Below are 24,957 nucleotides of genomic sequence, written 5' to 3'. Positions count from 1 at the left end.
TTACTTATAAGCTTTTATTCTAACCTGGATAGCAAGTTATCCCCTGCAATTGAGAATCTGTGGCTGAAATTTACATCTTGGGTAATACAACTTTTAAAGATGTAAAATGTGAAATTAGACTCCCTTTGAGAAACTTGAAGTAGATGCTAAATAACATTTGAAAATTAGAGGCCATTTGGTTGATCTACCCAAAGTTGAAATTTGAGTCTTCATACCATATGTGAAACAGCAAAAAATTTTAAGCATTGGGATAGAGAAGAGTCTTCCTATTTTTCCTATTTTGTTTCGCTTAGAGAAAGATACATATTTTTAACCAGTTGGGAAATAAACTGACTCTTTGGTTAGTTGTGTTTGAAGACCGACAAATCATTAAACTTTGTTATATTAGGTCATTTTAAATCTCTTGCCAAGGATAACTGTCCTCCTTTTCTGGTGTTTTAAATGTGGCTTTTGTAGTTGCTAGCAGGCATTCTTTGAAGGCCAACATGATTTAGTGGATTTAAAGTTCTGAAAAATGTTACAGGTAGATACGCATGATGTTTTGTGTGTGTATAAACCTTACCATTCCAGTGTCAGTATCCATAGATATCCAGCAGTTATGTGACCTCTCGGAAGTAAGAAAATTATTTTGGAAAAGATTTGATTTTTCCATTTGAGATAAAATAAGACTAGAACACATACACAGCAACCAGGTTTATGATTTCTCTTTCGGGAGGGACAAGCAGGAAGGGAGAATGGCAGAATGAAACTTCTTATACTAGGGAGTATTTTTTCAGCTCTGTGGTGCTGTGATTTCCTTTATTCTTTTCTTCCCATTTTCATTCATTCATGTATATATAATCTTGATAGGTTGTCTGGTAGGTAATTTGAAATATTAGTAAGCTAGATAGTTTTGATTACCATTTCAGAAAACTTGGATTTTACAGAGGACTTGCCTGGTGTGCCTGAAAGTGTGAAGAAGCCCATAAATAAACAAGGAGATAAATCAAAGGAAAATACCAGAAAGATTTTTAGTGGCCCCAAACGGGTAAGTAAAGCACTGTCAGTGATTTTTATTATTTATTTGTTATTGGAGGGCTCAACTCTTAATTTTTTATTTGAAAGTTACTAATAAACATCATAGCAACTGTCTTTCAAAGGATATATGTAAGTCATTTTTTCAGATATAACCATTTTTAAAAAAATTGTAAAATATACATATTTTTAAAACCATTCTCAAGTGTACAAGTCAGTGGCATTACTTTCACGGTGTTATGTAACCATCACAATTATCTATACCCAAAACCTTTTTATCATATCCAACAAAAACTCTGTACCCATTAACCAATAACTTCCTCCCCCACCGCACACCTAGTCAATACTGTTCCACTCTGTCTCTAGGAATGTGCTTTTTCTAAGTATCTTATATAAATAGAATCATACAATATCCATCATAAACCAGATACAAAAGGACGAACATTGTATGAATCTGGTTTATTTCACTAAGCCTGATTTTTCTAAGGTTACATCTGTCTTTTACGGTATGTCAAAATTTCATTCCTTTTTATGGCTGAATAAAATTCCATTGTATGTAAGATATATATGTATATATATAAAAGAATATTCCATTGTGTGTGAGACATACACACACCACCACACCTCCATGCCTTCCACATTTTGTTTATCCATTCATCTGTTGATGGACACTTGGATTGTTTTTACCTTTTGGCTACTGTGAATAATGCTGCTGTGAAGGTTGGCATACAGATACATCTGTTTGAGTCTCTGCTTTCAGTTCTTTTGGATATATACCTAGGAGTGGATTTCCTGGGTCAGTATGGTAGGCCTATAACTTTCTGAGGAACTGCCAAACTGTTCTCTGTGGTTGTCTGCACCATTTTACATTGCTACCAGCAACATATGAGGGCCCTAGTTTCTTCGTATCCTTACCAGCACTTCTATTTTCTGTTTTTTGATAATAGCCTAATGGGTGTGAAGTGGTATCTCATTGTGGTTTGATTTGCACTTCACTAATGATTAGTGATGTTGAGCATTTTTTATGTGTTTACTGGCTATTTTTGTATCTTTGAAGAAATGTCTAAGTCCTTTGCCCAGTTTTTTTGTTTGTTTGTTTTAGATGGAGTTTCGCTCTTGTTGCCCAGGCTGGAGTGCGGTAGCACAATCTTGGCTCACTGCAACCTCTGCCTCCTGGGTTCAAGGAATTCTCCTGCCTCAGCCTCCCAAGTAGCTGGGATTACACGCATGTGACACCATGCTTGGCTAATTTTGTACTTTTAGTAGAGATGGGGTTTCATCATGTTTATCAGGCTGGTCCCTAACTCCTGACCTCAGGTGATACACTTGCCTCGGTGTCCCAGAGTGCTGGGATTACAGGTGTGAGCCACCGTGACCGGCCCTTTGCCCATTTTTGAATTGAGTTTTTTTGTTTTTATTGAGTTGTAGTAGTATGTTAATCCTTAGCAGTAATATGGTTTACAAATATTTTCTCCTATTTCATTAGTTGTTTTTCACTGTATTGATATTGTCCTTTGATGCAAAAACATTTTAATTTTGATGTTCAATTTGTCATTCTGTTGTCTGTGCTTTTGGTGTCATATCCAATAAATTGTTGCCAGGTCCAGTGTTACATACATTTTTGTCTATGTTTTTTTCCTATAGTTCATAGTTTTAGGTCGTTACGTTTAGATCGTTGTTCTATTTTAAGTTAATTTTTGTATATGGTATAAGGTTAGGGCCAACTTTATTCCTCCTCCTCTTTTTTTTTTTTGAGATGGTCTCACTCTCACCCAGGCTGGAATGCAGTGGTGTGATCCCAGCTCAGTGCAGCCTTGACGTCCTCGGGCTCAGGTGATCTCCCACCTCAGACTCCTAAATAGCTGGGACTACAGGCGTGCATTATGATACCTGGCTAATTTTTGTATTTTTTGTAGAGACGTGGTTTCAGTTTGTTGCCCATGCTGGTCTTGAACTCCTAGGCTCAGGCTATCTGCCTGCCTTGGCCTCCCAAAATGTAATATGGTCCAGCATGGGTATTGAGAATAATTTGACTTCGCCTTTTTTGTAAAAAATTCCTTAAATAGCTTGTTATAGTGTTTTGTTATTTAAAGTTAAAATTAGAGGTTGCCAGTACCTTTTATTCTTGTAGATTGAATTGCTTTTAAATAACTAAAGAATGAGTGTGTTCAATTTTTATGGCCTTATTTTTCCTATTTTACCTGAAGAGCCCACTGGGGATCTTTTCAATGTAATTGTCCTATAGTTTTGCACTCCCAGGTGCTTAGGTGAGACTTTGAATTTCTAGAAAACTGTATGACTTCACAGTGATACGTAGTTGTGTTTTAATAACCTTTTCAGGTAATTTTGGATATTCTTCTACAGTACTACCCCAAAACTCAAGAAATGGGAGTTTCTTGATGATTAGTTGCAACTTGGAATGTGAAACCGTGCCAGTAACCTTTCATACATTGCATTAAAATCTGCTGCTTTATCTTGCATTTTGAATGGGCATTTACCCATACATGCTTTGTAATATCATACACTGGTCACTTGCAAAATACTGGTTACGATGAATTATGCAAATCTTTCAAATGATGACACATTTCATTATACAGTATCAAAAAACCATATTAATACCACTGCCAAACTCAGAAAAGTTTGTAAGTACTGGGAACCTATCAAGTTCACAGTGGTAGATACAAGTTCTCTAAAATTTGTTTTTGCTTAAAAGTTCAATTTTTTTTTATTGGAAGCAAATACTTCAAGGAAAACAACTGATGGTAACAGATTTACTCTTTGTTTTCGAGAAAATGCCTGCCACATTCCCACGTTTGAATCAGCATAGTTTGTCGATCTTTCCAGTAAAGATGATGTTTGAGAACAAAGTAGCTAGTTTGGCTTGCAACTTAAACAGTGGTGGTTTTTTCTCCATACAACCACTGTACTTTGCATGCAGCAGAAGTGTTTTATGCATACTTGTTTTGTCACAGAGATTATTAGTGTATTCAGGGATAGAGATTTAATAAAATTAACTATTTTTATTCCTTCATTAAGGGCTTTAAGTGAAACTGGCATTTTACTTTTTGACTGCTACATAGTATGTAGCAGTTAGAAGTCCTACCTTTATTTGTGCTAAGGCACCAGCAGTTTTACCCACCATTGCTTTTGCACCATCCATACAAATGTCAATGCATTAAAAAAGCCAGTTAACATCTTTATAAAATATTTTTTGAGGCAGAGTCTTGCTCTGTTGCCCAGGCTGGAGTGCAGTGGCACAATCTCAGCTTACTAGAGCCTCTGCCTCCCAGGTGCAAGTGATTCTCCTGCCTTAGCCTCCTGAGTAGCTGGGACTACAGGCAAGCGCCACCATGCCTGGCTAATTTTTTGTATTTTTAGTAGAGGGAGGGTCTCATCATGTTGGCCAGGCTGGTCTCGAACTCCTGGCCTCAGGTGATCCACCTGCTTCGGCCTCCCAAAGTCCTGCGATTACAGGCGTGAGCCAATGTGCCTGGCCCCATCTCTTAAAAAAAAAAAAATGTAGTTGGGCATGGTGGCTTGGTTGTAGTCCAAGCTACTTGGGAGGCTGAGACAGGAAGATCACTTGAACCCAGGAGTTCAAGGCTGCAGTGAGCTATGATCACATCACTTCACTGGAGCCTGGACAACAGAGTGAGACCCTGTCTCTTAATAAATAAATAAATAAATAAATGAAAATTTGAAATATACAGAAAATGTGAAAGAGCAGTAAGATGAATACCCATATCCCTCTGCCTAGATTGTTTTCCAGTTAGCATTTAACCATAATTGTACATAGTCCTTTTCCTTTCTCCCTCTCTATAATATGTATTTACTGTATAATACTTATATTAAGTATATGTACAGTCTTATTTGAAAGTTTATTTTATTAAATATATATATGGTCTTATTTGAAAGTAAGTTGCCTGCATTTCTTAAGAAAAAGGTCTCATGCCTGTGGTTATATAACACTTAAGTCAATTCCTAGTAATTCTTTGATATAATCTGATAATCACTGTATTCAGTTTTCCCCATCTTCAAAATGTCTTTTCATATTTTTTTTCCCAAACCATAATCATTTAGTTATGTCTCTCTTAGTTTTGAACAGTACCCCCCTTTGAAAAAAATTCCCCTTGGTCCTGAATTTTTTTTTTTTTTTTTTGAGACTGAGTCTCACTCTGTCGCCCAGGCTTGAGTGCAGTGGCGCCATCTCCGCTCACTCCAAGCTCCGCCTCCTGGATTCACGCCATTCTCCCGCCTCAGCCTCCCAAGTAGGTGGGACTATAGGCGCCCGCCACCACACCCGGCTAATTTTGTTTTTGTATTTTTGGTAGAGACGGGGTTTCACAGTATGGTCTCTATCTTAGCCAGGATGGTCTCTATCTCCTGACCTCATGATCTGCTCGCCTCGGCTTCCCAAAGTGCTGGGATTACAGGTGTGAGCCACCGCGCCCGGATGGCCCTGATGGTTTTTTAAGAGCCCAGGATATTTGTCTTACAGAAAGTTCTGCATTCAGAATTTATCTGATTGTTTCCTACTGATGTCATTTAATTTGTTGCTTCACTGCATTAAAGTACCAGAATTTAAGTCTGGAAGTTTGATTAAATTCAGGTTAGACTTTTTGGTGGGGGGCGGTGGGGAGACTATTTCACCGGTTGCATTGTGTATGATGCTTTACATCAGAAGTCTCATGATACCTAATTACTCCACTCTTAGCATTGTTTGACCACCTAGTTAAGGTTGTGATCACCAGCTCTCAACAAAATAAAAGTACATATCTCATTTTATAATTTAGTTAGGAAACTTCAGAGTGCTAGTCTAGTACCACGTGCATGCCCTATTCCCCATTATTGTCTTACCTCATTTTCGTATCCATTGTTGAGCTTTGCCTACATCATTTATTGCTCGAGTTACAGAATGATGAGTTTTCTAATCGTTATTTCTTACACATTTAATAGCTGGAATTTTGTAAAGAGGAACCTTCATCTCTCTTCCTTCTCCTTCCCCTCTCCTTCTTCCAGCTGTCTCCATCACTATAGATTCAGTAATTTTTGCTTATTGGATAACATTTTTACTTACTGACATTATGCTAAGTCAAATAACTCAGACACAAAGAATATTAAAAACGGCATGATCTCACTTAATGTGTCAAATTAAAAATAGTTGAATATGTAGAAACAGAATAGAATGGTGGATACCAGGGATGAGGAGGGGGAGGAAATAGGGCAGTGTTGGTCAGACAGTACATACTTACAGTTACATAGGATGAATAAATGTAGCTATCTGATGTACAGTAGGAGACCTGTAGTTAATAATATAGGACATTTGCTAAGAGAGTAGATTGTAGGTGCTCTTAACACACACACAGGGTAACTGGAAAGTGATGGATGCTTGCAGTAATCATTGTGTGTATTAAAACATTATCTTGCATGTTTATGTAATAAAAATAAATACTATTTACTAAATGTTTTATAGTTGATTTTGCTTTTTTTTTTTTTTTAAGTTGAAGTTGTTTTATATTTGGCCAGTGTGAACCATTTCAAGTGGTCTCTTGTATCCTTTTGAAATAACCTGTCATCTTTGAGCACTTCCCTTGCCTTCTGTACAATAAGATGGCTCAGGCTCATCTTATAGATTCCCTGTTTTAAGTCATGGAGTCATGTGTTTTTCTAGGAACCTTGGTTCTTTTTGTAGACATTAGTACTTAGAAACCAAGATCTGAGTGCTGAGCGTGTTCATCGCATCAAGGGCCTTTCTTCAGACAGAGTTAGGAGATAATGTTGAAAAATGAACCATGCCGGGCGTGGTGGCTCACGCCTGTAATCCTAGCACTTTGGGAGGCCGAGGCGGGTGGATCACGAGGTCAGGAGAGCAAGACCATCCTGGCTAACACGGTGAAACCCCGTTTCTACTAAAAACACAAAAAATTAACCATGTGTGGTGGTGGGTGCCTGTGGTTCCAGCTACTTGGGAGGCTGAGGCAGGAGAATGGCGCGAACCCGGGCGGCAGAGTTTGCAGTGAGCGGAGATCATGCCACTGCACTCCAGCCTGGGCAACAGAGCGAGACTCCGTCTTAAAAAAAAAAAAAAAAAGAACCATGAGTTTATGTTATTGATAGTTTCTTTTTCAAATTTATTTATTTATTTATTTATTTATTTAAGACAGAGTCTTGCTCTGTCACCCAGGCTGGAGTGCGGTGGCATGATCTCGGCTCACTGCAACCTCCGCCTCCTGGGTTCAAGTGCTTCTCCTGCCTCAGCCTCCGGAGTAGCTGGGATTACAGGCATGCACCACCATGCCCAGCTAATTTTTGTATTTTTAGTAGAGATGGGGTTTTTCCATGTTAGTCAGGCTGGTCTCAAACTCCCGACCTCAGGTGATCCACCTGCCTCGGCCTCCCAAAGTGCTGGAATTACAGGTGTGAGCCACCACGCCCGGCCTTCAAATTTAACATCACAGAATTGTATACTTATTTGCTTTATCCTACAGCATACATATATATCAAAATTATAATTCCAATAATATGAGCAATAAATATGAGTGAATTTTCATTTCTTTGCAATTGGTTTTTTCCGTAGATTTTAGTTTACTTAGGATGAACAGTTATGGTACTGTGTTAAAATTTGTTGAAATGATTTTTATACTGTCTGCTTATATGTTAATTCTATATTCAGTTGAAGTCGTTTGTACCTATTTGTGTTCTGTTTTTTTAACTTAGTTATGAACTTAATGTTGGAGTAATTTCTTTGCTAGTAACATAGCTTAGAAGGCAGCAGTGTACATGTACTTGACCTGATTACGAAGGAATCTATCTGGCCTAAAGTAAATCAGGTCATGGCAACTTGAGTCAGCAGCAGACCTATTTACTGTTGATGGATGCAAAGTGATAGTGTCAGAAAATTAAGAAAATTATTGCTAATTTATAAAACAAAAAGAGCTATGGGACTGAGCTTATTTGAAAAATGTAATATGAGTAAAGCTGTGTGTGTGTGTGTGTATGTGTTTTTTTTTTTGAGATGGAGTCTCACTCTGTCCCCCAGGCTGGAGTGTGGCAACGCGATCTTGGCTCACTGCAACCTCTGCCTCCTAGGTACAAGCAATTCTCCTGCCTCGGCCTCCCAGGTAGCTGGGATTACAGACGTGCACCACCATGCCCGGCTAATTTTTGTATTTCTAGTAGATATGGGGTTTCACCTGTTTGCCAGGCTGATCTTGAACTGCTGACCTCAAGCGATCCGCCCACCTTGGCCTCCCAAAGTACCAAAGTTGGCCTCCCAAAGTACCAAAGTTGGCCTCCCACTGTGCCAAGCCAAAACTGTGTCTTAAGCTGTGTCTTAACGTAGTAGCCTTTTTTTTTTTTTCAAGGCAAAACCTTTATTCATTTTAATGGTAGGCCAGTGAGAGTATCTGGATTTTCTGGCTCTCTAATCTGATTAGATTTAAGAATTCCAGTGGCCCCATTTCCAGGTGGTGAAGAGGTAGTCTATGACTTGTAGTGGCAGGAGTTTTCCTCCTGTTCTATCACAGTTTTTCAGCCTGAGCACTATTGATATTTTGGACTGAATAATTCTTGGTTTGGAGGCTGGCCCTGTACACTGAAGGATATTCAGCAACATCCCTGGCCTCTTTCCACTAGTTGTCAATAGCACCCCCCTCTTGCCTTGTTGTTACAACCCAAAATGTCTTTGGACATTGCCAAATGTTTCCTGGGGAGTGAAATGCATCCTCCTCCCATTGCTGTATATGTATGTGTGTGTGACTTGATAGTAAATTCAGATATGATGCCCATTACTCCTAAATACCTAGTTTGTACTTTATAAAAACAAGAGCACTTTGCTTTACTGCCACAGAATACCCATCAAAACCAAAGAGTTAACACTGATGTAATCCATTGTCTAATCCACAGATCCCATTCAAATTTCAGCAATTGTCCCAATAATGTTCTTTATAGCAAAACAACTAAACTACACCCCCATGTCTCCTAAACAAAGAACCCATGATCTAATCCAGAATCACATGTTAGTTTAGTTGTCACAAGTCTCTACTCTCCTTCAGTGTGCCATGGGATCTGTGTTTCCTGGTCTTTTCATGGTTTTTACATCTTTGGCGGAGTTAAGGCCAGTTATTTTGTCTAATGTCCCTCAGTTTGTGTTTGATACTTTCTCATGATTAGACTCAGATTAGACAGTTTTGATGGCAATACAGAGGAGATGCCATTTTCTTGCTGCATCACATCAGGTGGTACTTAATGTCAGCTTGTACCATTACTACTGATGTTAACTGATCACTTGGTTAAGATGGTATTTTTCAGGTTCGTCACCTTTCCTCATTAGACTTCACCCCCTAGTTTTGGCATTGATTGTTGCCTGAGTCAGTTTTTACAACATTGGTTGCCAAATGTGATTTCCTAATTATAGCATTTGTTCTACAGTTATTAGTATTTGGCCTTGTAGTGTTAGGTAGATATTTTCTTCCCCTCCATGTAGGTTAGAGTATATGCATGTATTTTTATATGTATTCATTTATTTATTACAGTATGAACATGGATTTCTACTTTATTCAGTCATTTGTTACTGTATTTATTTAAATCATAGTTCTGTCATTAGTTTGATCTTCTTAGATTTAGTTGGTGGATGTTCCTTCAAGCTGGCTTTGATGTGTCCCACTATTTTGCATTTTCTTACTTACATTCTATTTTCTTTAATTTTAACGCTCTACGAATTTGTGTGTCATCCTTGTGCAGGGGTCATGCTAATCTTGGTATCGTTCCAGTTTTTGTATATGTGCTGCCGAAGCGAGCACCTTACTGACATTCTAAGATGTTCCAGGCTCATCCTATACTTTCCCAGTCCTGGAGTCAGCCATTTCTTCAAGGATTCCTGTTTGCAGTTCATGGAGAATGGTATTTAGAAATAAATATTTGTTCACTAGGTATGGTTATTTCTTCTGAAGTGTCATTGCTTCTAGGCCCTCTCTGAGTAGACAGCTAGGAAACATGTAAAAATATGCATATACTGTTTCATATACAGACACATGTCTATTTCATGGTCATTCTGTGTATGTTTAGAACCATGAGTTCACACTAATATTTCCAATACCACGTTTTATTCTAGACTTCTCATTTTCCATATTTTAATTCCCTTCGCCGAGAGAAATCTGGTTTCCATTATCCTCCACATGTGTTCTTATTTTCACAATCGTCATGTATGTAACTAGTTTCTTGACTATGCTGACCATCTTCCTCACCTTAGTTCTGCTGACATAGTCTGGCCAAGAGGTCCCCCTTCCCTCCACCTACCCCTCTACCCTGTGTTAGAAAGCATTAACTCTTTGTTTGTTTGTTTGTTTGTTTTGAGACAGAGTCTTGCTCTGTTGCCCAGGCTGGAGTGCAGTGGTGCCATCTCAGCTCACTGCAAGCTCCGCCTCCCGGGTTCACTCCATTCTCCTGCCTCAGCCTCCCAAGTAGCTGGGACTACAGGCGCCCACCACCATGACCGGCTAATTTTTTTTTTGGTATTTTTTAGTAGAGGTGGGGTTTCACCGTGTTAGCCAGGATGGTCTTGCTCTCCTGACCTCGTGATCCACCCGCCTCGGCCTCCTAAAGTGGTGGGATTACAGGTGTGAGCCACCACACCTGGCCCAGAAAGCATTAACTCTTAAGCATACGTGTCTGTGAGAATTTCCTTTAACGTCTCCCAGGAATATAGAGTTGTTGTTAATATCAGGATTGAGGGCTGACTCAGAAAGAAGATGAGGGTGAAGAAAACTTGTAGTAAGAACATAGTTGAAATGATGATTCAGAAAAGTTGTCACTTGCTGGTGAGAAAAAGAAAGATAGGATTTGATAAATAGGGTTGAAACATACCTGGATTTAACTACCTATTGTTTCTAGGTAAGGTTTTGATCATTGAGCAGTTCTTGGTACTTTCGTTCATGAAATGTCATCCAGTTTCTGATTTCTGGCTACAGCTTCCCTACATGCCATTATTTGTAGCTGTCATATGTGTGCTGATATACTTAGATTATTTCTTCTGCTTGCCCTGCTTGTGGTTTGACTTCTACCTTTTCATTCAGCTGCTGCCTGTCATCCCTGCTTGTAAGCATTCATTGTCTGTATAGTCAGGCTGACTGTACAGGTTTTCAGTGCTTGCGGGGTTGGTTGTGTTTTACCTGGGATGTTGGCCATCTTGTTTTGCAGTTAAGACTGCTGCTGGGTCATTGATGAAACTAACCATAACGTCAATCTCAGTTTCAATTCTCCAATATTTATACCTTTACGTTCTTTTTTTTGTTGTTGAGACAGGGTTTCACTCCAGTTGCTTAGGCTGGAGTGCAATGGTGTGATCATGTCTCACTGCAGCCTCGACTTCCTGGGCTCAAGTGATTCCTGTGCTTCAGCCTCTAGGGTAGCTGGGACTATAGGCACACGCCACTGCGTCCAGCTAATTTTTTGTATTTTTTGTAGAGATGGGGTTTCACCATTTTTCCCAGGCTAGTCTCGGGCTCCTGAGTCTAGCCATCTGCCGGTCCCGGCCTCCCAAAGTGGTGGGATTACAGGCATAAGCCATCACGCCCAGCCTATACCTTTACTTTCATCATTCCCCTGTGGTTTAAAGCTAGGCCCTTCTAGCACTATCTTTTGTCTAACTCTTTAAGGAACATTCTGGACTTAATTTTTTCTTCCCATCTGTCCTTCAATATGACACTGGATAGTGGGCTTCTGGGCAATTAAAATTTATCAATATAAATCATGGTTACATATTTAGTTGTTTTAGAATGTTGTAATTACATAAACCTGCAGTTTTAAAGTTGAATATAGCTTTATACTTTGATAAACTTCATTTTTTGTTTTATAAAATGAGTTTATACGGGTTGTCAACTTACTAGCAAAATCTTACAATTGAAGAGACTTTAAAGGACAAGTACTCCCACATCTCACCCAAGAACAAATGTTCCTTCCACACAGTATCTTCCTTTAGCAGTTAGAACCCACTCTCATGAAATAGCATATTTTTCTGTCAGAACAGTTTTACCCAGTGTTACCTTTGTTATATGTATGGGGACTCACTGACTATCTTGAGATCCAGTCATCGTGGTATTGTGAGATCCACTATATTCTCAAGTACTAGAAACCTGATATATTAATTGATATGAAGCCTGAAAAAAAGAATGACTGTAGCAATTGGATTGGTGATGAGGGAAACTAGCAAAAGTGTGGAAGTTAATAGCTGCTGCCATTCACTTACAGCTCCTGGGTGGGTGATCCAAAGAGTTGTTGAAGCTGAGCAGGTTCTGGCTGGGCCTAGGTATGGAAGAGAGGGAGTCGGTTTTAGTTGGCTTTTTTTCATCATTGTTTTTATTTGGTGTTTACTACATGACTTTCACTGTGCTAGGGATACAAAAACGAATAAGAAGAGTATCTTAAAAAGGCAGAATTGTTTTTTCCTACTGGAATTTTGAGCAGTCTTAGTATTTCCTCAGTGTGTTTGTTCCAAACCAGAAGCATTATTGCTTCCTTTTATATAGGTAGTATTTAACTTAAATATTAAACCAGGTAATTAAAATCATTGATCTATATAAGTCAAAAAGGCTTAGGAAAATGTAAATTATTTTCTCTCTGTGAGCCAATTCTTGTGCTTTTTTTTCCTTTAATACTTTATTCTGGAAGGATTTTAATAAGTAATGAAAGCACTGTTAATCTTTTTTTTTTGTTTTGGATATGGAGTCTCGCTCTGTTGCCCAGGCTGGAGTGCAGTGGCGCAATCTCAGCTCACTGCAATCTCTGTCTCTTGGGTTCAAGTGATTCAACTGCCTTAGCCTCTTGAGTAGCTGGGACTACAGGTGGGTGCCACCATGTCCTAGGGCTAATTTTTGTATTTTTAGTAGAGACGGGGTTTTACCATGTTGGTCTTGAACTCCTGATCTCAAGCGATCCGCCTCCCTCGGCCTCCCAATGTGCTGGGATTACAGATGTGAGCTACCGTGCCCTGCCTAATCGTATTTTCTTTAGTATAGGTGCCTTTAAAGTTTGAAAGTTCAAAGTATTTTACTCTTATTTCCCAGGAAATGAGGCTTGAAGTGAGAAAATGTGGCCAGGGGTTATCAGGAGCTGGAAAGCACTGACATCTATTTGATAGTTATAGATGGGAAGGAGGGGGGTAGGGGTTGGGGGGTGAGTGGGGGGAGATGGGAGGGACGGGGGAGGGGAGAGAGAGAGCACGAGTGAGCACACGCACATGCGTGTGTGCCTGTGTGTGTGTTAGGGTGTTCATAGTTTGGAATTTCATTTGTTTTTCCATTTTGTACTACAGTCACGCATTACTTAATGACAGGGTTACATTCTGAGCAATGCATCATTAGGCGATTTCATTGTGCACACAGAACACAAAGCTAGATGGGATAGTCTGCCACACACCTAGGCTATATGGTGTAGCCTGTTGCTTCTGATATGTTGCCATACTGAATATTGTAGGCAGTTGTAACACAGTGGTAAGTATTTGTGTATCTAAACCTAGAAAAGGTACAGTAAAAATACATATAAAAATGGTACACCTATATAGGACACTTAACCATGAATGGAGCTTGCAGGATTGCAAGTTTCTTTGGGGAGTCAGTGAGTGAATGTGAAAGCTTAGGACACTACTGTAGACTTTATAAAGACTGTACACATATGCTGCACTAAAGTTATAATAGTTTCTTCAATGATAAATTAACCTTAGCTTACTGTAATGGCTTGTTTTTTTCTTTTTGCTTTTTGTTTTGAGACAGTCTCCCTCTGTCACCTAGGTTGAAGTGCAGTGGTGTGAACACTGTTCATTGCAGCCTTGACCTCCTGGGCTCAACTGATCCTCCCACCTCAGCGTCCCTAGTAGCTGGGACTACAGGTGGACATCACCACACCCTGGTGATCTCGTATTTTTTGTAGAGGTGGGGTTTCACCATGTTGTCGAGGCTGGTCTTGAACTCCTGGGCTCAAGCAATCCTCCCCGCTTGGCCTCCCAAAGTGTTGGGATTACAGACGTGAGGCACTGTGGCCAGCCAGCTTACTGTAACTTTTTAACATTATAAATGTTTTAATTTGTTTAAAACTTTTTGGCTATTGTTAATAACACTTAGCTTAAAACAAACACACTGTACTACTGTACAAAAATATTTTCATTCTTTATATCTTTATTCCGTAAGCTTTTTTCTATTTTTAAAATTATTTTTAATTTTACTTTAAAATCTTTTTTGTTGCCTGGGTGCGGTGGCTCACGCCTGTAATCCCAGCACTTGGGGAAGTTGAGGCAGGTGGGTCACCTGAGGTCAGGAGTTTGAGGCCAGTCTGGCCAACATGGTGAAACCCTATCTCTACTAAAAATACAGTTAGCCAGGCGTGGTGGCGGGAGCCGAGATCGCGCCACTGTACTCCAGCCTGGGCAACAGAGCGAGACTGCCAAAAAAAAAAAAAAAAAAAGAAAAAAAAATTTTTTTTTTGTTTGTTAAAAAGTTAAGATACACCAGCCTAGACCTATCCAGAGTGAAGATCATAATTCTCACAGTCTTCCACCTCCACATCTTGTGCCACTGGAAGTTCTTCAAGGGCACTAACATACGTGGAGCTGTCATCTCCTATGATGCCAGCCTTCTTCTGGAATAACTCCTGAAGTACCTGTCTGAAGCGATTTTACAATGAACTTTTTTTTGTTTTACAAGTAGAAGGAGTATATTCTAAAATGGTTACAATATAGTAAATACATAAACCAGTAACTGTTATTGTTAATAGTCATTCATTGTCAAGTGTTACTTACTGTATCTAATTGTATGTGCTGTACTCTTTTTTTTTTTTTTTGAGATGGAGTTTTTGCTCTTGTTGTCCAGGCTGGAGTGCAGTGGTGGGATCTCAGCTTACCGCAACCTCCGCCTCGCAGGTTCAAGCAATTCTCCTGCCTCAGCCTCCAGAGTACCTGGGATTACAGGCATGCACCTCCACGCCCAGCCAATTTTGTATTTTTAGTAGAGGCAGGGTTTTTCCATGTTGGTCAGGCTGGTCTCAAACTCCCGACCTCAGGTGATCCACCCACCTCGGCCTCCCAAAATGCTAGGATTACAGGCGTGAGCCACCGCACCTGGCCTGTATGTACTGTACCCTTATAGGACTGGCAGCACAGTCGGTTTGTTTACAAAAGCATCACTACAAACACTCGCCTAATGCATTGTGCTAAGATGTCACTAAATGTTAGGAATTTTTCAGCTCCATTAAAATCTTATGAGACCACCGTTATATATGCAGTTTGTAATTGACCAAAACCTTGTTATGTGGTACATGACTCTGTAAAGTACATTATTATTAACTGTAGTTACCATGCTATAAGTCAGATCTCCAGAAGCTAATCATTTTATAATGGGAAGTTTCTACCCTTTGACCAAAATCCCATTTCCCCTACCTGCCAGCCCCTGGCAACCACCTTTCCACTCTTCGTTCCTATGAATTTGACTTCTTTAGTGAATCCCTACTTTTTCCCAAATGGTTTATAATCTATTACTGTATTTAATTATTTGGGGCCTAAATTTGTCCTGATTTGGCTAGTAGAGCCTCATTAAGCTGGCTGTTTGATTCCTCTGCCATGTCCCCATCATTTTGTGAAAACTTCTTTCTTCCTGGTGTAACACAGTGTTCTAGGTTCATCTTGTACCTGGTCAGCTGTAGGCTCGGGATCAGGTCCATTCTCCGAGGAGTAATGATTCTCTTTAGTGGAGAATGGTATTAGAGACTATGATAATGGGCCCTAGGTGTGTCCTTTGCTTCTTGGCGCTTTTAGCAAACGGGCATAGGAAACATGCACGTATACATATATTACATACATACATACATATATATTCACATACATTCACATACAAATATACCTTCACATATATATGTGGATTCATGCCTGTGTACATAAGTGATCTAGAAATCATGAATTCACACATAATCTTCAGTATCCATGCATTTTCACAGGATTATTTCTTGCCTTCTGTCTTTTTCACAGTGAGAGCCCAGGGTTCTTTCTGGCCTTATGTCTTTTTCACAGTGAACAACAGCAGCAGCACATTTACTCAACTTATATCTAAATAGGTACAGAATTGCTTTGCCCATTCCACTACAATAAGTAAATTTACAAAAATTTTCAGGAATTGTTTGGCAATTCTGCACTTGCCCTACTCCACCCTGCCCAAGATTGAGGGTATAAAGTCAAATAATATGTTCACAAATTACTTGGGATTATTTCTGCCTGCCTGCCTCTTGACTGGTCAGTGCATTGGGTGGTTTGTCTGGCTTCTCTTCACAGTGTTTGCTGTCCATGTGAAATATGAGTAGGTTTCTTTGTTCTGGTTTGCTTTAAGTGTTGGGGTTTTCCGTTTCCATTCTTACCTTTTTTTTTTTTTTAATGTGTACAACATTATAAAAGTCAAAACTATATAAAAAGGTAAGTTTAATGAGGTCACTTCATCTGAGATGTGTTCCAGTCTGTCACCCATCCTTGTAGGGAACCAATTTTATTGTTTTCTGCTTTTTCTTTTCTATGTTTCTTTTTTATATAAAAATGAACAGACTAAAATTTTTCAGCCAGGCGTGGTGGTTCACGCCTGTAATCCCAGCTCTTTGGGATGCCAAAGCAGGCAGATCACCTGAGGTCAGGAGTTCGAGAGCAGCCTGACCAACATGGATAAACCCCGTCTCTACTAAAAATACAAAATTAGCTGGGCGTGGTAGCACATGCCTGTAATCCCAGCTACTCGGGGAGGCTGAGGCAGGAGAATCGCATGAATCTGGGAGGCGGAGGTTGCAGTGAGCCAAGATCGCGCCATTGCACTCCAGCCTGGGCAACAAGAGTGAAACGCCGTCTCAAAAAAAAATTTTTTTTTCTTACATAAAAAGTAGCATCTATATGTCCTGTTTTGCACTGTCTCTCCTTTAAAATTTAGTAATATTTCTTGGAAATCACTATCAGTTCATGTAGATCTTCCCCAGTATATATTTTTATAATTCTAAAGATTGGTTTTAGATTTTTTTCTTTAGTTTCTGTCTTCCTCCATTCTCTTACATGTTGACTGTTTATATCTTTTAAATTGTTTCTTTTTAACGTTGTATGTGCATAGTTTACCCACATCCAGTATTGGCAAAATTTTATACTTTCAGCATGTCCTGTTATTATTTGTTTCTAATCTCAATTTACTGTTGTTCAAAGGTGGCTTCTTAGGATCTGGTTCAGATGTTGTAAAAGAAATCCCAAATTAGTTATTAATAGATAGCTTATTTTTCTCTGGCTTACCAGTCTCTGGTTGTTTATCTCTGGACAATTTTCAAATTGCTGCAGTGTAGGGGACCCAGGCTTCCCTTGTGTGGTGGTATTCTATCATTTCTAGACTATTGATTAAGATAGAAGGAACTAGAAGGGAAGGCAATGAACCATCCCTAGAAGCCAGGACCCAGAAGGTGTACCTCACTTCTCTTCACACTTCATTGGCAAGAGCTTAGTCACATGCCCATGCAAGCATCAAGATGTTGAGAAATCTATGTGAGCATGTGTCCAGCTAAATGTTCTTAAGGGAAAATGAAGGGGAGAATGGATATTCTCTAATCGCAGGTGGTGTTGTCTCAAGATATTTATAGCTTCCGGTTTTTTTATTTCTAAATTTGATAATCTTTCTAATACAACTTGTCATCAATATTTAATGGTATTTTTAGTTGTGAGAACTGTTGTTTTAGCTGATTTTGGTCATGGCTCTCATACTAGTATCTTTTAGTTTTAATTGTTGAATTATAGGCTAAGTTATGTTCTCACAAAATGCCAACTACTGAATTTTATGGTTTTTTGCATGGACTTTTTAGAACTTATGACCAAGTTATGCTATTTCCTGGTGATATTCTGAAGTGACAGTTACCTACTTTTAATAAAACCGTGGCTACCAATTATGCTTTTGAAGTTCTACTCACAGTAGTGGTGTGCATTGTTCTTCATGAAGATAGGAATTGACAATTTTTTCATAAAAATGGCAGCTGTCTTTAAAAGTCATTACTACCTGTTGTACGCAGTTGATTCAGGCAGAGAAGAAAGACTTTGCAGCTTTATTTCTTCTCGTGAGATGTGGATTAGATTCTCTACACAGTGTTTCATATTGCATATTACAATTTCTAATTCTTGATAGTACAGATGCTGTTGGTTTTAATTTAGGAGTTTCTGTAGTCTTCCTTCAAATAATTCAATACTCTGGATATTTAACATGTGTTATGTTTTTTATAGTTTAAGACCATTTGAGATTGTATGATTATGCTTAAAAGGAAGTTGTAAAGAGCTCAAAGATTCTTTGTTAAGACTTTTCTTCTCCTGCTTCTGATTCCAATTGTCTTTTTTAAAGGATTTTTATAAATCCTTTAAAGAAATTTTTGACAATCCAGATCCAAATTGTTTTTTTCTACTTCCCCCTTTTGAATTGCCGCTAAAGTACTGTGCACACATACACACATAGTTATGCATTGCAGTACTTCTTCAGAGTTCATTTAGTTGTACTTCATGCTGATTGATTGAATTACTGGTGATATGCTTGGGTGGGTAAAGCTGGATGAATTCTTATCAGCTTACTATTTTGTCTTCATATAGCACATAGTTTTTAAAACATAAATAAATTTGCTCTTCTTGTTCATAAAGTATTTATGGCTTAAAAACATTCCTTTTTTTTTGGCTGTGCGCTGTGGCTCACGCCAGTAATCCCAGCACTTTGGGAGGCCAAGGCAGGTGGATCACCTGAGGTCAGGAGTTCAAGACCAGCCTGGCCAACATGGCAAAACCCCATCTCTACTAGAAATACAAAAATTAGCCAGGCGTGGTGGCGCTTGTAATCCCAGCTACTCGGGAGGCTGAGGCAGGAGAATCGCTTGAACCCGGGAGGCGCAGGTTACAGTGAGCCGAAATCACACCATTGCACTCCAGCCTGGGCAGTAAGAGCGAGAAACTTTGTCTCAAAAACAAAACAAAACAAGAACAAAAGAAACCCATTCCTTTTTTTCCTGGCTTTTATGAGCCAGCCCAGTGGGGGATAACATGTCATTTCCTCTTAGATTTTCAGGAAGGAATGCTTTCTTTCCTCTGTTTTTGTTGTTGTTGTTTTGGTTTTTTTGTTTGTTTTTGTTTTTTTGAGATGGAGTGTCACTCTGTCACCCAGGCTATAGTGCAGTGGTGCAGTCTTGGCTCACTGCAACCTCCATCTCCCAAGGCTCAAGTGATTCTCCTTCCTCAGCCTCCCGGGGTAGCTGGAATTACAGACGTGTGCCACCACACCTGGCTAATTTTTTTGTATTTTTAGTAGAGATGGGGTTTCACTATGTTGGACAGCCTGGTCTCAAACTCCTGACCTCAAGTGGTCTGCCCACCTCGGCCTCCCAAAGTGCTGGGATTACAGATGTGAGCCACCACGCCCGGCCTTTTCCTCCGGTTTATAGTTGTGATTCAGTAATCCAGTCTGTTAACAACAACCTTTGTGGTGTTATTGTAAAAACCAACTTTTATCCATTGTTTTAATAGAAACTATATTATCTCTCATGAAGAAATGCCCCATCAGTTTGTCAGTGGAATATTTTTTCCTTAGCTTTAATGGAATGTCACATTTGAGGTTTTTCTTGCTTATGCCCCTGGAGCACTGAATACAAAAGAATAATATATTTAAGATTACTAGTATTGAAATATGCTAAAATGGTTCTGAATATTTAGAATGTTAGATTATTATTATGAACTTTTTGCTTATTTTGTTCTGAGTATTTTTCTCATTAATTTTCCTAGCACACAGAATCCATCCTTTTTTTTTTGGAGACAGGATCTCTCTGTGTCACCCAGGCTGGAGTACAGTGGTGTGATCTTGGCTCACTGCAGCCTCCACTTCCTGGACTCCGGAGGTGATCCTCCCACCTCAGCGTCTCGAGTAGCTGGGACCACAGGCACGTGCCACCATTCCCAGCTAATTTTTGTATTTTTTGTAGAGACTGAGTTTCACCGTGTTGCACAGGCTGTCTCAAACTCCTGGGCTCAAGACATCTGTCTCCCTTGGCCTCCCAACTTGCTGGGATTATGGGTGAGAGCTACCATGCTTAGCCACAATTTTTTTTTTTTTTAATACAGAAAAAAGTTTAGGTATCTGGTTTATATGCTGTATCTGCTTTTCTTTCTTTCTTTTTTTTTTTTTTTCCGAGACAGAGTTTCGCTTTTGTTGCTCAGGGTGGAGTGCAATGGCACGATCTCAGTTCACTGCAACCTCCGCCTCCCGGGTTCAAGCAATTCTCCTGCCTTAGTCTCCTGAGTAGCGGGGATTACAGGCACCTACCACCACGCGAGACGGGGTTTCACCATGTTGGCCAGGCTGGTTTCAAACTCCTGACCTCAAGTGATCAGCCCACCTTGACCTCCCAAAGTGCTAGGATTACAGGCGTGAGCCACTGCACCCGGCCTGTATCTGCTTTTCTGTTGCCCAGGCTGGAGTGCAATGGCGCAATCTTGGCTCACTGCAGCCTCTACCTTCTGGGTTCAAGTGATTCTCCTGCCTCAGCCTCCCAAGTAGCTGGGACTACAGTGCCTGCCACCACACCTGGCTAATTTTTTGTATTTAGTAGAGATGGGATTTCACTGTGTTGGTTAGGCTGGTCTCCAACTCCTGACCTCAGGTGATCCACCTGCCTCGGCCTCCCAGAAGGTCTCAAACTCCTGACCTCAGGTGATCCACCTGTCTCGGCCTACCAAAATGCTGGGATTACAGGCATGAGTCACGGTACCTGGCCCTGTATCTGCTTTTCAAACAAGAATAAAATTAAGAAGATTAAAGACAAGCCTGGTGGTGCAATCAGAATGACACTGTTAACATTTAGCTAGGTTGCTAAATGGTAAGGGTGATTTTTGATTTTCCATGGAAAGTTGATTGCTATATGATATTTTTACATATATTGTACACACACAATCACTTCCACTGAGTGAAATTAGCCTGTGACATACCACTGTTTTGTGCTTTACATACACAGTTCACTTAGGAGCATGTGGAATTACTGTACTGTTTTGGAATGATGTAAAGAGCTCAGTCAGTGTTCCCTTTTCTCTCCCTGTTTCTTCCTCTCCCTGCCATATGTGTATGTTAGCCATATACAGATATTACTTATTTTAATTTTTAATTAGATGTGTCTTCAATATCTCTCCTCCCCTAATAAACCCTATATTAATCTTGTAAGACACTGAAATAAAAGTCAAGAAAAAGTTCTAATTGGACTACTTCCCTTTAGATTGCTTATTAGTATTAAAATGGTAAAACATCATCAAAAGCTTTAAAACTAATAGTATTACTAAATTGCCTTGTTCAACAGCATAACCAAAAGTTCCTTTAATATGACCTTTTAATATAAATTGTTCAATTATTCTGTATGCTGTTATGCTTCAAGGACTTTTGAGATGAATAGACACATCAGTTATTCCATTTGTTTATCATATTCTTTATTAGGTAGGTAGGCTATATATTTCTGTTTTCTTACGAATGTGTTAGACTTAAACCGAGCAGCACATCATCACATAACAATTAATAATAACATTTAATACTTACAAAGCACTTTTTTTTTTTTTTTTTTTTTTTTTTAAAGACAGTCTCGCTTTGTCGCCCAGGCTGGAGTGCAGTGGCGCAATCTCGGCTCACTGCAACCTCCACCTCCCGGGTTCAACTGATTCTCCCGCCTCAGCCTCCTGAGTAGCTGGTACTGCAGGTACTCACCACCATGCCCGGCTAATTTTTGTATTTTTAGTAGAGACGGGGTTTCATCCTGTTGGCCAGGCTGGTCTCAAACTCCTGACCTCAGTCGATCCGCCTGCCTTGGCCTCCCAAAGTGCTGGGATTACAGGCGTGAGCCACCACACCCGACAGCACATATTCTTTCAGGCACTCTTACAGTGTTTTAATTTTTTGAGACAGAGTCTCGCTCTGTCGCCCAGGCTGGAGTGCAATGGCACCATCTCAGATCACTGCAACCTCCGACTCCTGGGTTCTAGCAATTCTCCTCCCTCAGCCTCCCAAGTAGTTGGGACTACAGGCGCCCACCACCGCGCCCAGCTAATTTTTTGTATTTTTAGTAGAGACGGGGTTTCACCGTGTTAATCAGGATGGTCTCAATCTCCTGACCTCGTGATCCGCCCGCCTCAGCCTCCCAAAGCGCTGGGATTACAGGCGTGAGCCACCGCGCCCGGCCTAGTCAGTGCTTTTTAAAAATAATTTCTCTTTTTGCTTCTTTAATTTCTTTAATTTTATTTTTTGTAGAGACAGGATCTTGCTTTCTTGCCCAGGCTGTTGTGAACTCCTGGCTTCAAGTGATCTTCCTGCCTCGGCCTAGAGGTGTGCTGCAATTACTGGCATGAGCCACTGTGCCTAGCCCAATCAATGCTTTTTAAAAAGAAGTAAAATGCTTGAGCTTTGAGGCACTCATTCTTGCCAAAAGGCTGTTGTTACCAGAGCCTGGGCTCTGAGTATGCTTGAGGTACTAAAGGTAGTTCAAATTAGGGATCCATAACTAGCAGACACACAAGTTACATAGCTGGTCTTTGAAAAGAATGGAAGGAATAGAGAGGTTGGTTTTAAAATTTATGTTCAGTCCACTTTATGTGTTGTGTCTCAGGAAGCCAGATCAAGTCATTGCATGAGTGCATAAATTGTTTCAGATTGCTAATGCATCATCATGTTATGCAAACCTGGCATTTATGAATGATGGGTTTGTGTACACAATCCAAATGAGAATTTTTCCACTTTATTAGAGATAATATATTAAAAGCTAACCATTAGTTCACACTAATGCTTAATGCTAATTATGTTGCTTCAGTGCAGCTAGTAAGGGGAAATAGTTAAGTTTTTTAATGTAGATTTTTTGACAGTCTTGAAGTATGATTTTCCACTTGTCTTCTTATTTTTGTTGTAGTGAAAATAAGATTTGTTTCATAAGAGAAAATCTCTAATTTGTCCAAACCATGTATTTGAAGTTCAAAACATAATTTAACGTCACTTTTGTAGAGGATAGAGAGGATGAGGTGTTACCTTTCTATTTTGTCTTTGTAATTATGCAGTTTTCTCTTGAAAGTGAGGGTTTTGTTCTTTTACTTGATTTGATTTTGTAGGTTTACTGTCATTTATTCTCAATTCGGAAATTCAGTGTTAAAACTGAAAATCCCCTGGAAGTTTAAGTCAATTGATAGGGCAGCACAATAACCTCAATTGATGTGTGAGGGACTTTACATCTTTGTCCTGCTTAGTGTGATATTTTGCTGCAGAAATCATGTATGTTATTACATGGTACTTTTTTGGATCCCACTGTGTCTTGGAATATGTGGTATATGTATTATATTTACCTTGATAAAATTTGAGAACTCTTGAGTGGTGGCACACAGCTGGCTGCAGTGGTTTGCTTTAAATGAGCGCATTGTCTGTCATAAACTGCTGGATTCCCATTGTTGGAAGATTGTGAGGCATGAATTGGTAGTAGGAAGAATAAAGTTTTGCCAAAGAACCCATTGAACTATTATTATTATCATCATTACTATTTTTAAAATTTTTTTGAGACGGAGTCTTGCTTTGTCACCCAGGTTGGTCTTGAACTCCGGGGCTCACCCAGGTTGGTCTTGAACTCCTGGACTCAAGTGATCCTCCTTCCTCACTCTCCCAAAGTGCTGGGATTACAGGCATGAGCCATCATGCCCAGCCCATGTTGAGTTAAATGTGTTGATTACTTAGTAAGCCTAGCAAGAGGTTTACCTTTTTTTTTTTTTTGAGACGGAGTCTCACTCTGTCACCCAGGCTGGAGTGCAGTGGCACAGTCTTAGCTCACTGCAACCTCTGCCTCCGGATTCAGGTGATTCTCCTGCCTCAGCCTCCCAAATAGCTGGGATTACAGATGCCTGCCACCATGCCCAGCTAATTTTTTTTATTTTTGGTAGAGACGGGGTTTCACTATGTTGACCAGGCTCGTCTCAAACTCCTGACCTCAAGTGATCCACCCGCCTTGGCCTCCCAAAGTGCTGGGATTGCAGGCGTGAGCCACCATGTCTGGCCTAGGTTTACTTTCAAGTGCCATCTTTTCTTGGTTAGTCATAGTTGCACAGAGCACTAATTACTGATTTTGTGACCTAGTACTACAGTGATTATATTTGCCATAGACATGAGAATGGGAATTATGGTGGGACTGTTCCCAGATAGTATCCATCCTGCTGTTTCTAGGACATGTTTATGCATATAAATTATTCTTTATGATTTTTAGTTGAGAGTCTTTTATAAGGATGGAATCAGTTGATCTTTCTCTCATTTCTCTAGTCACCCACAAAAGCTGTATATAATGCCAGACATTGGAATCATCCAGATTCAGAAGAACTGCCTGGGCCACCAGTAGTAAAACCTCAGAGTGTCACAGTAAGTGAACTGTACTTATTTATTTTGTGTTTTTTAATAAGCTATAAATTAAGCAGTTACTCTTTTAATTCATAATTTGTAAATCTTTGACTTTTCTATTTAACAGTTTATTTTGGCTTTCTTTACTGAAACTTACTAGTTTCAGTTTAATTCATTGGAAAACTGAGGATTGTCAGTAAGATAGCAGAAATTCTAGTGCTGCTAGGTTAAACAATGAAAGCCATAAAAAATAAGGCTCTTGTTACTCATGACCCACATTTCATGGAATTTATAGTATTTAGTGTTTAAGAGCAAGATTGTCCATATTTGATGTTTGTATAAGAGCTATGTTGTGTATTACATCCTATATATATTTCTAAGTGGCTTTCAGTGCTTAATTTGCTTTTCAGAGGCAAATCTCTTCCTGTATTCTAGTAATACTTTTCAATCCAAAACATTAGGAAAAAGATTCTTAGCAACTTATTTTCTCCAGAATGACTGGTAATATCATACATGATTTCTAGGTTAACAG

At 39.5% G+C, this 24,957-nt stretch overlaps 1 protein-coding gene and 1 non-coding gene across 7 annotated transcripts in view; one reads left to right on the top strand and one right to left on the bottom strand.

Moving 5' to 3' along the window:
* Positions 1-24,957, top strand: part of WAPL (WAPL cohesin release factor) — a 91,100-nt gene that overhangs the window by 27,735 nt on the left and 38,408 nt on the right. For 3 of the 6 annotated variants that reach the window (XM_063607490.1, XM_003828204.7, XM_055093091.2), the window contains 2 exons: positions 927-1,027; positions 24,351-24,446. In XM_063607490.1, the coding sequence (XP_063463560.1) occupies positions 927-1,027; positions 24,351-24,446 (197 nt within the window). Of the gene's footprint in view, positions 1-908; positions 1,028-24,350; positions 24,447-24,957 lie in introns of all 6 variants that reach the window. The other 3 variants (XM_034931021.3, XM_003828203.7, XM_008953548.6) reach the window with 1 other exon arrangement.
* LOC112441043 (U6 spliceosomal RNA) lies at positions 9,712-9,815 on the bottom strand. Its single transcript, XR_003029026.1, has one exon. It is a non-coding gene; the product is annotated as a U6 spliceosomal RNA (small nuclear RNA).

This window comes from Pan paniscus, chromosome 8 (genome assembly GCF_029289425.2).
Source record: "Pan paniscus chromosome 8, NHGRI_mPanPan1-v2.0_pri, whole genome shotgun sequence".
Taxonomy (NCBI): Eukaryota; Metazoa; Chordata; class Mammalia; order Primates; family Hominidae; genus Pan; species Pan paniscus.
Note: the sequence above shows the minus strand (reverse complement) of the source record. Positions and strands in the feature narration are given on the sequence as shown.